The sequence below is a fragment of the Sarcophilus harrisii genome, chromosome 2 (assembly GCF_902635505.1).
Source record: "Sarcophilus harrisii chromosome 2, mSarHar1.11, whole genome shotgun sequence".
In the NCBI taxonomy this organism is placed as follows: domain Eukaryota; kingdom Metazoa; phylum Chordata; class Mammalia; order Dasyuromorphia; family Dasyuridae; genus Sarcophilus; species Sarcophilus harrisii.
This window is the reverse complement of record NC_045427.1, coordinates 520927958-520943260: the sequence shown is the minus strand read 5'-3', so window position 1 is coordinate 520943260 and position 15303 is coordinate 520927958. Positions and strand designations below refer to the sequence as shown.

The 15303-nt window shown below is 34.9% G+C and overlaps 1 protein-coding gene across 5 annotated transcripts in view; it reads right to left on the bottom strand.

The window, feature by feature from the left end:
- Nucleotides 1-1814: 1814 nt before the first annotated feature.
- The window catches only part of SPG21 (SPG21 abhydrolase domain containing, maspardin), a 30350-nt gene continuing 16861 nt past the window's right edge, over nucleotides 1815-15303 (bottom strand). For 4 of the 5 annotated variants that reach the window (XM_031955381.1, XM_031955379.1, XM_031955382.1 and 1 more), the window contains 7 exons: nucleotides 13103-13264; nucleotides 11052-11132; nucleotides 10457-10602; nucleotides 7976-8084; nucleotides 6702-6809; nucleotides 2869-3009; nucleotides 1815-2548 (listed from right to left, as the gene is read on the bottom strand). In XM_031955381.1, coding sequence (XP_031811241.1) covers nucleotides 2429-2548; nucleotides 2869-3009; nucleotides 6702-6809; nucleotides 7976-8084; nucleotides 10457-10602; nucleotides 11052-11132; nucleotides 13103-13264 — 867 coding nt within the window. In that variant the 3' untranslated portion in view covers nucleotides 1815-2428. The remainder of the gene's footprint in view (nucleotides 2549-2868; nucleotides 3010-6701; nucleotides 6810-7975; nucleotides 8085-10456; nucleotides 10603-11051; nucleotides 11133-13102; nucleotides 13265-15303) is intronic. The other variant, XM_031955383.1, reaches the window with a different exon arrangement.

Sequence of the window (15303 nt, the reverse complement as noted above, 5' to 3'; positions counted from 1 at the left end):
TCAGAGAGAGATTAAGGGGATTACTTCTTAGAAAAATAAATACACTGGCAACTAATTAAACCTTTTTCATTTGGCAAAAGCTGCCCATTAGGGGAAAGGTCCAGAGAAGAGAAAGAGACTCAAGAGTTTAGGGCTTGAAAGAATTTTCAGGGTTCTTCAAAGTTGTCAAAATCTCCATCTCCCTTTTAAGAAACATGTGAAGAAACTGATCCCATGGCTAGTTAGCAAAACTGGGACTAAGATTTAGGTCTGTTGAATCCTCCAAGTCACGTGTAGTTCTGAGGAATGTGTATTCCCTTAAATGCAGTTTTTCTGCCCTCCCTTACAATATAAAAAGATTCCTGGGGCAAAAGGAGGAGGGCAAGCTGTGATTTTCCTTGAGTGCTGGTTACTTAATCACATGTAGACATTGAGTTCTCTGGGCAATATATGCCATCAGACAGAACCTAGATCACAGGGAATTTAGATGGTCTAGTAAAATGATTTTTACAAACAAAGTTTTCTAAATTTTTTAAGAGGAAAAAGTTATTAAATTGATTGCGGATTCTATAATAATAAACTTTGAGTTGGACCAAGTGAATATTAATTAGTTCATTAAACACAATGGCTTTTCTAAACTTCCTCTCAATTCTACCGACAAGTATTTATTAGTAGTATCTATCTGGGCAGAAAAGATGACTCTCATGTAAACAATGATGACAGCACTGACCCAGTCTGTCAGACTGGTGCTAACAGCAGTTCCCTCAATATCACTGTTTCCTCACATGCAGAGAAGGGAGAGGTCTTCCTGACTCCACAGTTGGCCCTCTGTCCACTACACCATCCTAACTCTTGCTCAAAGATAATTTTTCCATTGTATCCTTTGGCTTTTCAGATCTCAGGAACAAAAATGATATAAATGGGGCCCTATACATTTTCTGCATTATCTGCTGTCGTCACGTTAGTTATTCCTGAGAGAAATCCTCCACAATTCACATTTCCTGATGACTGGGAATTAGTTCTTTAGTTCTCTTCACCTTGTATTAATAAATGAGAAATCACTGCTTGGGGAAAGCAGAAACCTGTGAGTAATACAACAAAAACTCTATCATTCTCAGTGGTTATCCACAAAAAGGAAACCTTTTTAGCTCATGCAAATGTATAATGTAAGTAGGCTAGCTACCAAATCAGACACCACAGAAGATATTGGCTTTTCTTGATAATTTACCCTTTAGAGCCAGCAAGAAGCCAGTAAGAGCCACTGATCCCTGTGTTTGAGAAGGTACCACCTTTTATAACCACGGTGGCTATTTAGCACCATTTTTAATCATGTGCTTTATGGACCTTCTTAATACACATTCAGCCCCCTTCACAATGATTCTGAAGTATAATGTTCTAATAAGGGGGAAAAGAAACCCAACCTAAACTTTTCTTTCTTTATGAGTAGTCTAGTTCCTAGAGTATGTCCATTAAAGTAGAAGTAAGTTGAAAGTTAAGTGTACCCAGCATAGCTATAATCAACTTCTTGGGCTTAGATGCCTCTTCAAGTCTGAATCAAACTGTCTGTACCATTAAGAATTGGCAGGCAGAAACACTTTTCCTCTTTCACAAAGAAAATAAGTGACAGAAAAAACAAATTAAGCTGTTTGAAATAGTTTTCTCAACATTAACACCACATATTTTCCCCTTTTTAAAAGACAATATGAATGATGATACTGAGCTTCCTACACAGACACACGTACAAAGATCATCTGATAAGCAAACAGCAAGAAATCAACTTTAGGAAAAGCCCTGTAACTAAAATGGAGCAGCAACAATTATGATAAAGAAAACCACTTCTTGAAACTGAAGTTTTATTCAAAATGACTGTAGTAGTTGGCAAGATGACAGCTAAAAAAAGCCCAAACAATTTGTTTTGATTACAAATAAAGCAAAGAAGTGGATGGTAGCCTTGGCACCTTAACAAGTTTTAACCAAAAATAGATAAAAAATAATCAATAAGCTTCTAGTACACAATCTGGATTTGCAGTATTTACATTACAGCTAAAGCATTAAAAAACACTCAAACTTCACGAATTAATGTTCCCTTAAATGCAGAGGTGAAGACTTTTGGTAGCAAAATTTTTCACAATTCTTAAAATAGGAGGTTTCAAAGATATTCCTTTAAATTCAAAAGCTAAAAGTCAAACCAAAAAAAAAAAAAAAAAAAAAAAAAAGCAGTTACACTGGCTTGGGGAGCTCACTGGTGACAGTGTCACCAGTCCTGTCACCAGTAATGCATTTTACAGAATGGGTTCTATTTCAAAAACCCAGTGATGACTGGCTGATTAAAAAAACAAAACAAAACAAAAAAAAAAAACCCACTCCAAAACAAAGAGGCAGATTGAAAGCCCTGATTGTACCGGAAGGCTGGTCGACTGATTCATAGTCAAGCTGCAAACAGCCCAACTTATGGCTCTTCTTGACCACTGATATTAAGGTTTCCTTTTTGTACTTCAAGTTCTTCAGCACTGACCATAGAGGGATCAATGGCTGCATATTTTGTTCCATGAAACTGCAATAAATGGATCTATGGAAATAGAGAGAAGCTATTTAAATGGTTGTTTTTGGAATTATTTTTCATTCTTTTTTAAAAGACTCTATTTACTCATCATTACATTTGATTCTACAAAAATAGTTATCCCAGAATCCTCGATTTATTCCTTACAATTAAAGTCTTCAATGAATAGCAGTCTCAGGATAAAAGGTTGTTTTCCAAATATCAGAAAATATAAACATTTCCTCAATACGATCCAATGTTTGCAATTGCTGATTTCCACATATATATTAAGGAAGCATTAAAATGAGAAAAACATTCTAAAGTTTCAGAAGTCCCAAGTTGGGACTTACCTGTACATAAAGGTTCACCTCAGCACTTCTGCAAAGGTAAGGAAAATTGCCTCCAGTTTTAAGATGTGCTCTCCTAGCATTAGGATATAATTTATACATTTCTTCTTTAGCTTCAGTTGAAAGGGCACTCTGGTCAAATACCTTTGAGGAAAAAAATGAGAAAAACTAAAAATACAGTTGTATTTAATGATGAATAACGATGAATAATCTCTTCAAATGATGAAAATTATCAAAAAATGCAAAAAGTTTTCTTTCTGAAGTGTTCTATATTCCCATCAAGTGGCCTACAAACTCCATGTATACTTCCCATACAAAACATTCCATTTCCTTTCTTTGTGCAGGATCTCTTCTATGTCTAAAATTCTCTCCCTCATTATCTTATTTGGAGTCATAACTTCCTTCAAGGCACAACTACCTACTCTAAGAGTTCTTTCCTGATTTCCCCAGTTATTAGTTATTAATTATTATGTTATCCATAGTTATCATTACTTCTACTTCCCTTGAAAATACTCCAATTATTTGTAAAAATTTTGCCTTTACTCTTCTATGTACATGCTATTTTCCATCAGTAAAATGAAAGCTCTTTGGGGGCAGAGAGGAACTAGTTTTCATCTTTGTCTCGTGCCTAGTATGGTTTTTAAAAAATTTTGGGTCTGTTGTTGTTTTATAGACACTTGCTGAATGCTTTATTGAACTGTAAAGAGATCAAGTTGAATCATGCTTTAGCTTTCTCCCAACTAGTATCAACTTTCAAGTGTGTTCATAAAAATAAGCATAGACTACAAATTTGGTGATTATTGAGTGGGCAGTAAGGCCAAAACCAGAGAATCTGCCATGAGAAGTCATCAACTCGAATTTCTTGATGATTAATCCCTTTTACACTATCCTTGATAAGAAGCTATCTATCTGTTCTTTGAAGACTTCCACTGACAGAGAGCTCATGGGTAAGTCTCTCCTTTTCAGACAGTTCTAAATGGTACCAGGTTTTTTCTTATACAGATTCTGTCTCCCTCCACTAGTCTCATTTCTCAGTAGAGGAATTACAAAGAACTAAATTTACCTCAAATATTTATTAAGAAGTTCACCCTTGACTCAGAAGTTTCACTGTTATCCATATACCACAAGGAGGTCAATGAGAAAAACAGTCCCATATGCATAATCCAGATATAGTGGCACTTTTGGGGGATAGCAAAGAAGTAAAAACATAGTAGATAATGGCTATCAAATTGTGGTACATCAATACAATGGAATATTATTATGCTATAAGAAATCATGTGATGAATACAGAGAAATATGGACTTTTTACAAGTAAAGAAAGGTGAATCAGAAATAAAGCATATACAACTACAATAATGTAACTGAAAAAAGAACTGAACCAAATGCTTCAAAATTATGATGACTAAGCTTGGGCCCCAAAGAAAAGATATGAGAAGACACTACTCCTAGCTTTCTAGCCAAGGACAGGGACCAAAGGTGTGAAAAAAACTTTTTTGGATTTTTTTTTTTTTTTTTTTGACACATTGATTACTTTTGTTAATTTTTTCTTCTTTTAAAAATCCTTTTAAGGAATGGTTCTTTAGGTGAAATTTGGGAAGGAATGCAGTAAGAAATGCAGGTTATATAAAAATAATTATCAACAAAAAACTAAGATATGTATAGGTACCCCCCCAAAAAAAAGCCAAATTATCCATTTCATCTTCTGTGATTCTGTCCACATAAGATGAACTACTAGCCATTGACACTTTAGCACCTGATTCTGTTAATTTTCATAAGCTTCAAGGAGAACACTGCCTTCCTTTATTTCTGGCTTTCAATATCCTTATTTAATTCAAGGTTCAACTCCAGGATCCCTTCTTCCTCTGATCTCCCAAGCTATTAATTTTCTCTCTATTCAATTTTCCTTGAATTCTTCTCATTTGTTTTCCTGTTGTAAACCCTGGACAAATTAAATGACTTGCTGGCCACAGACCCTTTTGTTTCTGACTGTGTCCCCAATATCTACTTAGTATCTTGCACTGATGTTTGTTGAATTGAATTATAAAGAAAAAAATTTTGAGCAGACTTGGAAACTGCCTGGATATAAAGTCAAAGATAATTCTGAGTTTTTGAATCTCACAGACTGAAAGAATGAGGAGGATGATGGTATTCTTAATATGTATGTATATATAAGTGTGGAGGCAGAGCAGGCAGGTTTGGGGAAGATGATAATGATAATGTTTTGGATATGATACATTTGAGATCCCAATAGACAAGGATATTTCAGTGGTAGTGGCAATATGGGCTTGGAGTTCAGGAAACAAATCAGGGCTGTAAAAAAAAACAAAAAAACAAAGATTTAAGAAATATCTACGTAGATGATAATTAAATATCCATGGGAGCTAATGAAAGCACCAAGAAAGAACACAAGAGAGAAGTGGCAGCACAGAGCTCCTTAGGAGAATAACCACCACTACAAGGCAGGAAATATACGATGACCTAGGAAAGAAGGTATAGGTAGGCAGGAAAAGTTAGGCAGTAGTGCCATGGAAACCAAAGTAACTTCCCTAGTAGGAAGGCATGGCAAACTATGCAAGGCTGCAGAGAGGTCAAATGAAGGCTGAAAAAAAGCCACTGGAGTAAATGCTTAAGAAGTCATTGGTAATCTCAGAGAAAGCAATGTCAATCAAATGGTAAAAGTCTAGAAACCAAATTACAAAGGCTGGTGAAGAACTGGGATCAGGTGAGAGAAGATAACTTTTCCCTAGGAATTTGATTATAAAAGGTGGGGATAAGATAGTAGTTAGAAGGATTGCTGGGTATGAAAGTAGAGAAGAAATCAGAAGATAAGAAAGATAAGAGCAGGGGAATGATTAAAGATTCAAGCTCTAGGAGGAGACTGGAGGGGATAGAATCAAGGGCTTAAGTAAAGGGGCTAGCCTTGATGAAGAGAAGGCCCCCTTCTTCCTTAGAGCTTAGACCAAATTCAGAAAGAATATATATGTAGTTTTGAAGTAGAAAGAGAATGGCAGGTGCCTTTCGGATGGCTTCTATTTTATCAGAGGGGAATGGGGTGGGAGTTAGAAAGGAAAATGTTTTGAACAGCCACTGAGGGACTGTGACAGAAAGTTAGTCAGGGAAGAATAAAAAGCTTGCTGTGCAGCAGAAGAGTCAGTAAGGTTAGACAGCCTAAATCTGTAGTGCAGCCAGTCAGAAGAGTTGTATGACTTCAAGCCCTGTTCAGTAGCATTTGAGTAAGAGCAAAGAATATGGGCAGAGGGTGTAATCCACAGTTGGAGTTTGGCATGAATACTAATAGGATTAAGGACAAAAAGACTGCAAGGGTGGAAAACATCACAGCCTGGGAGAAAAGGAATGAATGGAGAAAAGTGATGGTGTAGGTAATGGAAGTCATAATGAGGAAAAAGAATGGCTGCAGAAGGAGTGAAGGGTATGACAGAAGCGAGAAGGTTAGAATCAGAGAAGGGAAGTATAGTATAGGCTTTAGAATCATGGAAAGTACACAGATTGGGGCTGTGGTGAGATGCCTGAAGTTGGCTAAGTAAAGTGAAGATATAGGTAAAGACAGTTGAGGATATGTTGAAAAAATGAACAGTTTGATCCCTTTCTAATATGATAGCGGAGATTCAGTGGAAAAATCAGTTTGACAATAGGGTTATTTCCAGAACAAACCTATGATAAATAACCAACAAATAAGCTACTTCTGATTTTAAGATTCACAAAAAAAACAAAGTTAAGCTTCTGGAAGGCAAGGAAAATTCTGAATAAAAAAGATACAAAGGTTCTTCTTTTATGTAAATGAAGGTTCTACTTTAATATACAAAAAGAAAACTTACGTCCATAATAGTTACAGGAATGTCCCGAATTTTATGAGGTTCCACATAAGAATTCTGACAGTTCAAAGTAAGTCTAGAAGCCAACTCACTTTGACCCAAACTTTCTAGCTGTAGGAGAAAACAAAAGTAAAGATTTATTTTTTTAGTTAAAATTTAAATCAACAGTAAAGACAGTGCTTCCACTGGCATATCACCCAAAGGGTGTTCCAACAAATATCTCTGATGACGAAATATGCTCAACATGACAGAAAATAGACCTGGCCTTTCTTAGTCCCTACACCAAGTCACCAAGCCTTATTTTTCTCTATAACAATTGTAACGTCTCATTCCCCATTCCAATGATGGTTTAAAAAAGAGAAACTGCAATAGGCATTTAAATTTTCAACTTCAATTTATCCCTCAAATGGTTGTAAATGATTACCCTAATTCATGATATATACATAATGTCAGCAGACAATTCTTCAAGGTTTCAGTTTCCAAAAGACTATTTACTTGCTAAGTATTTAATAAAGCAGATGAACACAAAAAGGTAGGACTATGAACTCATATCCTTCCCCAAGTATAGAAAAAAAAAAAATTGAGAATTAAGCAAAATGTTACATAGTTATAAAAGTAAACTATTTATTACCTACAAGTACTTGAGTGCAATACCAGAGATCATTCGGGATGAAAGCCCATGAGTGTAATGACACCTACTATGGCTTACAATGAGGCACAATGAGAAATCCTCCATAGAGACTATTCTTTATATCTGACTCATGGCTGCCTTCCTCACACCCTACTAAATAGAACCCTTTCTTTCTTCTCTCCCTCATTGCCCAACAGGAGAATACTGTCTTCTAAGCACTGAAAATTATAATTATGAATGAAAACCAAAAACATTCAATGGACTTAACTGCATTCAAAGGAAGCAATACACAGAGAACATTGATGAACCCTTAAGAGTCATTCAAGGACCTAAGCTTCTTTAATTTAAATGCAAAATAATGATACTTCCTGAAATTCACCACTGGCCAGATAAGTTGATAATGACAAAAAGTGATCGTTAACCCTTAAATAATAAGAAACTACAAAGTATAGAATGAGAGACAGATTTCATAAATAAGTAATCTTGGGCAATTATGTAATATCTGTTCAGAAGTATGAAAAAGTTAATACTCAGAAACAAACAAAAAAAGACCCAACCTGTGATATCTAGCTTAAAGAATGCAGGGTCACAGGTAGAGGGGAATAGTCTACATATCAAAGAACATATATAGTGAGACACCCCTTACCCTGTCAACCATGAAATCAATAGCATCTGCCATGACAGGATCCACAGGACCAGATGAAAAGTTTCCAAGTACTATTTTCTTGAGCATAAAGGCTGGCATTAACCAAAAGCTGCAATGTACAGAACCAAGTATTTTGAATATCCAAGTATATATAACAATTCTATATATTCAATCAATCAACAAGCATGTATTAGGTATATACAATGTGCTAGGTACCATACTAATCATTGGGGATGGAAAGACAAAACTGAAACAGTTCCTGTCCTCCACAAATTTACAATACACTTCAATAACTCTATGCAAGATAAATACAAATGATTTGTTAAAGGGAGGTTCCAAAACCCGGAAGAATCAGGAAAAGCCTCATGGAGAAGAAAGTGGAATTTGCCTCCAGTATTCTGCTGTCTATCCCTACTAGGCCCCTTTCAGTCTCTCCCATTTACAATAGAATTTTACTGTGTTAGGAGGGATTCTCTATTGCTTTCTAGGTTCTCTTTTGTCTTTTCAAAAATTCTAAACTCTGGTTCTCAACATAAGTTCTAGGAAGTTACTGATTCTATGGGTCCTTCTCCTCTACAGTTATAATTAAGTTCAACTTTGCAGAATACATTATTTTGTTTGTTATTAAACTATCATGTGAAAATTTCAAAGAATTATGGGTAATAATTCAAAACACTTTAAAGAGGTAGAAAAGTTGATGATTTTACTTGGATACTAGTCTATAAAAATCATTACAAGTTCAGCCTAATTCTGTTAATCAATCTGTAAATGAATCAGTTGTTCCCTTTGAAAATACAGGTTGCCAGAGCACAGTCTGTGAAACTGCTGCTTCAAAGAAAAGGAATCTTCTGGCAATATGAAAAAATATATTCCCCAAACTAAGTAATCTGTGAATATGAACATTTAAGATCATCAAGCATCCATTTTATAGTTTTAAAATAATTCTTTTTCACTTAGCTGAGAATCATAATAGGTATAAAATGAGTTTTGGTTCATGCTGAAATTGAGAAAATCTAGGGAGAAGAGTAATGACCACTTATATTTAAATACTGTTTTCAGACTAAATGGTTTCTTCTCTACAATCCTATGTGACAGGGCTTTCAAAATGGTCATTCCCATTTTATAGTTGAACACTGAGGCCCAAGGAAGTGAACTGACTTGCTCTTAGGTTATGCAACTAGTAAGTAGCAATGCCCAGTCTCAAAACCAGGTCCTCTAGCTCCAAGACTCTTTCTGTTGCATCACTCTGTGCCAGGGCCAATGTTATTCCTTCCAATAACCACTACATTCTTTCTTTCTTCTTTAATATTTTAAAGATGATATTGGATCAAGTACTGAAAATAAAGAATGATAATGCTGGAATAGTATAGAAGGATATTTTAAAACATAACACTGCAATTCTATCTAGAGTGTGAAAACCAAGCCAACAATATTTTCCTTATGAGGACACCCGAAAACTAGACCAATCCCCAACATATATTTAAGTCACTGGTATTTTAAAAAATGTGTTAGCATAGCTTCACCAGCAAAAATGCCACAGACCTGTTAAAATTGAAGAAATAGATGAAAATAACAAAATCTCATAGTAGTCCGGATGTGGCCACATCTACAGTAGGTAACATTTAAACTAGTTCACACCTCAAAAAGAGCAGCAAGACAATATGTGCTAGGAAAAGCAAAACTACTGACATTTTCTAACCTTATTCTTCCACTATGAGAAATATGCCCCAAGGAAGTAACACAAAAGGAATATCAACAACATAAAACAAAATCTGTATAAGGACTTTTACAGAGGCATAATTTATAATTGTGAAAACCTGGCAATAATCTTTGGACCCCATAAATGGATACTATCTGACTATTAGAAATGACAAGGTGAATTACACATGGAAATGTATATATAAAATGGTATAACATAAGGGGAAAAAAGTAGAATTCATGAGAGTCTACAAAAGCTGGTTATAAGTATGTAAAAATGTGTATGTCATCAAAATTGGGAAGAGAATCTAAATGTTCGCCAGGCTCTTTTTTCCCCTATAAAGTTAGGTTTTCTTAAGTTTTTCTTTCTTTTTTTTTTTTTTTCCTTTTTTAAAAGAGGGCAATTACATGACCATAGGCAGCTAGGTGGCACAATGGATAGAGTATTGGGACCCAGAGTGAGGAAGACTCATCTTCTTGAGTTCAAATCCAGCCTCAGACACTTACTAGCTGTGTGACTTTGAATAAGTCACTTAATCCATTTTTGCCTCAGTTTCCTCATCTGTAAAATGAGTTGGAGAAGGAAATGGCAAACCACTTCAGTATCTTTGCCAAGAAAACCCCAAATGGGGTCACGAAGAGTTGGACATGACTGAAACGACTGAACAACAAAAAAGCAACATGACTGTGAGATACAATTATTTTTCCTTCTCCCTTACTCCCCCAAAACTGTCTAGCATTTTAGTATTAAGCAAAATATCAGTGTTAGTTTAATTTTCTTACCTGTTTGCAGTCCAGGTCTGGTTAAAGATGGAGGTATCACTGAAGGAATTACAGAGGATAAGGGAATGAACTCTGGGAGATTTGTGAGTATATTCAGCAAACTTCTGCGCCAAAAAGCCTCCCAAAGAAGCCCCAAAAAGATGAACCTTAATTTGAATCAAATATAAAATTACCAAAGATTGCAGTAAAATGCCTGGAAATCCCATCCCAAATTTAATTTTAAAATAAAACTAAATAAAATGTATCAGCTTTGGCTATTCTCTGCCATTTGAGATATCTAAACAGATAAAAAATACAAGATGTTTTTTGTTTAGATTTAAGTATAGCTTTAAAAACAAATATCTCAGCAAGAAATATGATGTAACTAAATTATAACCAAGTTTAAAAAAACTATATGAAACACACACGTCTAGACTTGTAATTTCACTTTTGTGGGAAGTTGCATGTCAAGAAACACTCTCAACCTATATATATTATCAACTATTAGGCAACCTATAATAGTTACCTGAGATACTAGGAGGTAAATGATTTGCCCGTACTCTCTTAATATAAGGTAAATTTAAATTATGTCATTTAAAAATTTGGGTGTACTAACTTTATCAAGTTGTAGATGGTCTAATAGTTTTCGGAATCCATCACAAAACTCAAGATGGTCCCAATATACGGGATACTGCAGCTGTAATAAGAATTTTTAATAATAATGTATTAAAACAATGAAAGCTAATCCATATACATCTGAAAAGTATCTCAATATACAATAGCATTTATATAGCAAAATTTCAGTTTTTAGTTGAATGTCATATTAAAAGATTCATTCTGTTGTTTAATAAAAATTAGAACTAACATTATCCTTCTTTGTAGAGGTGAGAGATGGTGTGTGTGTGTGTGTGTGTGTGTGTGTGTGTGTGTGTGTAACAGTATTAGCTAATTTCACTGTGTTGTTTTTCTCTCTTTTTTTCCCTTTGTTACAAGTGAAATTTTTTTGGGGTAGAAGAGTCATATTTAGAAATAGATATAAAAACAAAAGACAGCAATAATTTTTTTTTTAATTAGAGGTAACAATGTAGTAGGAACAAAAAAAAGATTAAGTCGGTGTTAAAGAATGGATAAACATGAATTTCCTAATACTATATGAATGACAATTTTAATGCAGATTAATTTTGATCCCAAACACTCAAAAAATTGTGGGGATGATGAGAAAACATAATCTTTCTTTGAAAAACCTTGTTTTTGTTCAAATTAAACTTCCTGCTAAATTGAGTCAACAGAATTGAAAATAAAATCTACAATTAAGCAAAAATTTGAAAATAAATGGGGGTTGTAGATACTTTATATAGCTTCCACTGTGTTTTCTTGCCACAATGTATCTTTATCAAGCTTTTAAACAAAATCTCTCTTTTCTTTTTGGTATTGAGTCATACTGTGTAATTTTATACTAGTCTTTTTATCTGTGAACATGATTATGGCATCATGAACCTAGAATATTCTCAATTAGATGATGAAGAAAAGAAAAGCAAGTTATTAACCACAGTTTATTGGGAGTAAGCAGGTCATCTCCAAATCCTTCTATATGTAAACCAGTCTATATCAGTTGGATGTTCGAAATTAATAATATTCATCTTGTCTTTTAATTGACATTAGGTTAGGCTGAATCAATGACAATGTATGGCTTTTATATAATTAACACTACTTTTATTAAATTTCACAAAGAATTCATGAAGAAGAGAAAAAGATCTGAACAGTAGAGGAATTAAAGAAACTGTATTAGTGATGAATGTTATTTTGAAGTAAAACAAAAATAAAAACAAAAAACCTTTGCCAATTTCCTTTCTGAGCAATGAAAGAGAAAAGATCTGAGCAGTATAGAGATTTCTGACCAAATATATATAGTGAAAGTCCATCTAGCTAATAGGATCAAAGAAACAATAGCTAAAACCCAAAGAAACTAGCTAAAATATTTCTATATAACTAACATAATACCTAATATTATCTATAGCTAATAATAGTTACTTTTCACTTAGGCATAATTCCAAAGAAAAGAAGAAAAATCCAACACAAGTGGACATTTCGCAGATATGAGAAAAGTAATTTATACAATGGTTTTAGAGACATAAATCTATGCTCAATTTTCAGTTATCAGAAGAAGGAAGCTGGCTTTGATTTCAATTCTCTACTTGACATTGAACTTTTCTATACTTAATCTCACTGGTTAGCATATAAGACAGCTTTCCAGAAGGAACTGGAAGAAGAAAGAAGGCTCCAAATGCACAGCTGGAATATACCTTCAGAAAAGATCATTTAAAACCCAACAATGAAATTTTTTTTTCTCTCTCCATTACCAGAAAAAGTTTGAATCAAAGAGTCACAAAATTTAGAGAGACAAATAAGTTTGTGGTGGTGCTATCACATTCCTATATGTAACCATGTCTTTAGGGTTATGATAATATGACCTACAGTCATATATATATATATAAATAATATATCTGAGTATACATGCTATTTCTCTTTAAATATCTTGACAATTTTTTAAAGCTTCTCAAAACAATCTCACTGAAAAAACAACTGTGAAACTTGGCTTTCATAACTGGCCTTAAAAGTTAGTAGAAAAAGAAAAACCCAATTCTTTGATCCCTCAATAATACTCACTGCTATAACTCTGTAACCCCATCCAGTCAATGCCAAAATCTGCCGGAAAAACACATCTGCAGTTCCACTTACAGGGGGAAGAAATATGAGGGGACATCTGATACTTCTGGGGCCTGCATCATAGAGTGACCACACTTTACTATCATCATCATCTACTATAATCTGAAAGAAAAAGTTAAAAATTATGAAGACTCCTGTAATTAATTTAGTTTTTAGATAGTTCTTATTTTACATAAGTAGAATGTCAATGACAATATTAATATTATTGTCCTATTAAAAGATAAAACTAGGGTATCCAAAGCTTAATGCCAAATTCCCATTTGTAAGAGCTAAATTGGTATCTTTTATTTTCTTCAGGTTAATATCGATAACCAAACTACAGAAGATGGCTTTGTATTCTTCCAAAGAATAATATTATCCTTTATTAGTGTTAACATTATACAAATTCCATTTCCATAAAGACAATGTGAAGAAATATAATTAATAAAAGTGAATATGGTATCTACTCTGTAGCAAATTAAATCTGAGTGGCCTTTTGTATATATGTGTTTGCTGGAATGGGGGAGGTGATGGAGTAGAGAGGAGTGAAGGCAGGAATTGCAGAATTGTTCAGTGATTTCAGCTTCTAGGGAAGCTCAAGGAGAAGCCAGCTAATAGAAATGAACCACAGAAAGGAAGATGGGTGTTTCATAATGGAGGGAGAAGGAATTAACTTTTGTGGCCCTGGGGCTTTCTCACAGAGGACCAATTAGCTTGGAATTACAAAGTCATTTACAAATGTATAATCAGTTGGGGATGGGTTGTTTAAAGGAGGTACAACTCTGCTTGTTTGGTTCCCTTTTTGTCAATTCTATATTTTGATCTTGTTATCTTGGAAAAAGTACTCAAATGGCTTTCATGGGGGTTCAGGCTAGGCCTGACCAGGAATTTCCTCAACAATATCCCTGACAAGTGGTCCTTCAATTTCTGTTTGAAATACTCCTTTGTTATTGGAAATAAAATTTTACTTCACTTTATAATTCTAATTCAGCTTGTGCCTTCCAAACAGAGAAAAAGTCCATGGCAAGAAGCCACAGCAGATTTCCTGGGCCTTGACACTGGCCAGAAAGGATGACCACTGTGCTGGCAAGAGTTACAGCTACCACACTAATGTTTCCATTCACTTGAGTCACATAATTCCCCAGCCTCAAGCACATTTTCCAAAGTAAACTCTTGCAAAAATGAAGGCTATTCAAGGTATCTCACAGAACATAGCAATATGATCTAAAAGTTTAGGCTCTTGGAAGCATATGCTCTAAATCTAGGAGATTTTGTCAAGGACACAAATTTAGGGAAACAAAACAAGATGGTATGTACTAACAATGGGAGTGAGCCCTGAAACTGTTTCAAGCTTTCCCCTGGAAAAAGCATACCTTTCCCAGACAATGCCCTCCCCAAGTGGTCTCATTCAGTTGGAGATCTTGGCCTGATGATAGTCCTATTGAGTGGCTCTGAAACCCAACATAAGTAATCTCTTTTCAACTGGAAATCTAGGCCTAAAGCACTGACAACATTGAGAGAAATCTCATTTAATTTTGAATGGAAGTCCAAGCCTCAGACAGCTAATAAAAGACAACTCTGAACCCCCGAATCTTTGTAGAAGTCCTAAACAGGATTATGTTTGCCAAGGAAGCTATCTTGGCAAAGCTGCCTGGCAGGACTTTTGCCCATGGGATATTCTCTTCTAGTGTTAACCTTTGTTTCCTTCCTGACAGGACCTTGCCACTAAGAAGTCTGTCTTCCTAGCAAAACTGACTACTCATTGCCAAACTCTTAATGAGGAGTTTTGCCCAATAAGAAAGTTTCCTTCTTAGCGAACAATAAAATTCCCTTTTTTGCCATACAGATTTCAGATTTGCAAATTCTTTCGCATTGGATCTGCAGGGACCAAAGGGGTACAATTCTTGTACCTCTTCACTACCTCATCATTTGCACCTCATCATTTTGGTTCCCTGACCAGGAATCCAGGAGAATCTGGATGAAATAAAGCCTTTTCTTGTTGTCTATTCAATAGCCAGGACAATCCAAAATTTCCCAAGGAAAATTGGGATTGTGGGAGCTCAACGCTAAGCAGAATTCTCTGTCCCGGGATTTCCAGACTGGAATTCCTGTGCCTTGACAAAAAGTCCCCTTAATCAAGGAAAGTTTTTGTCACATCTATC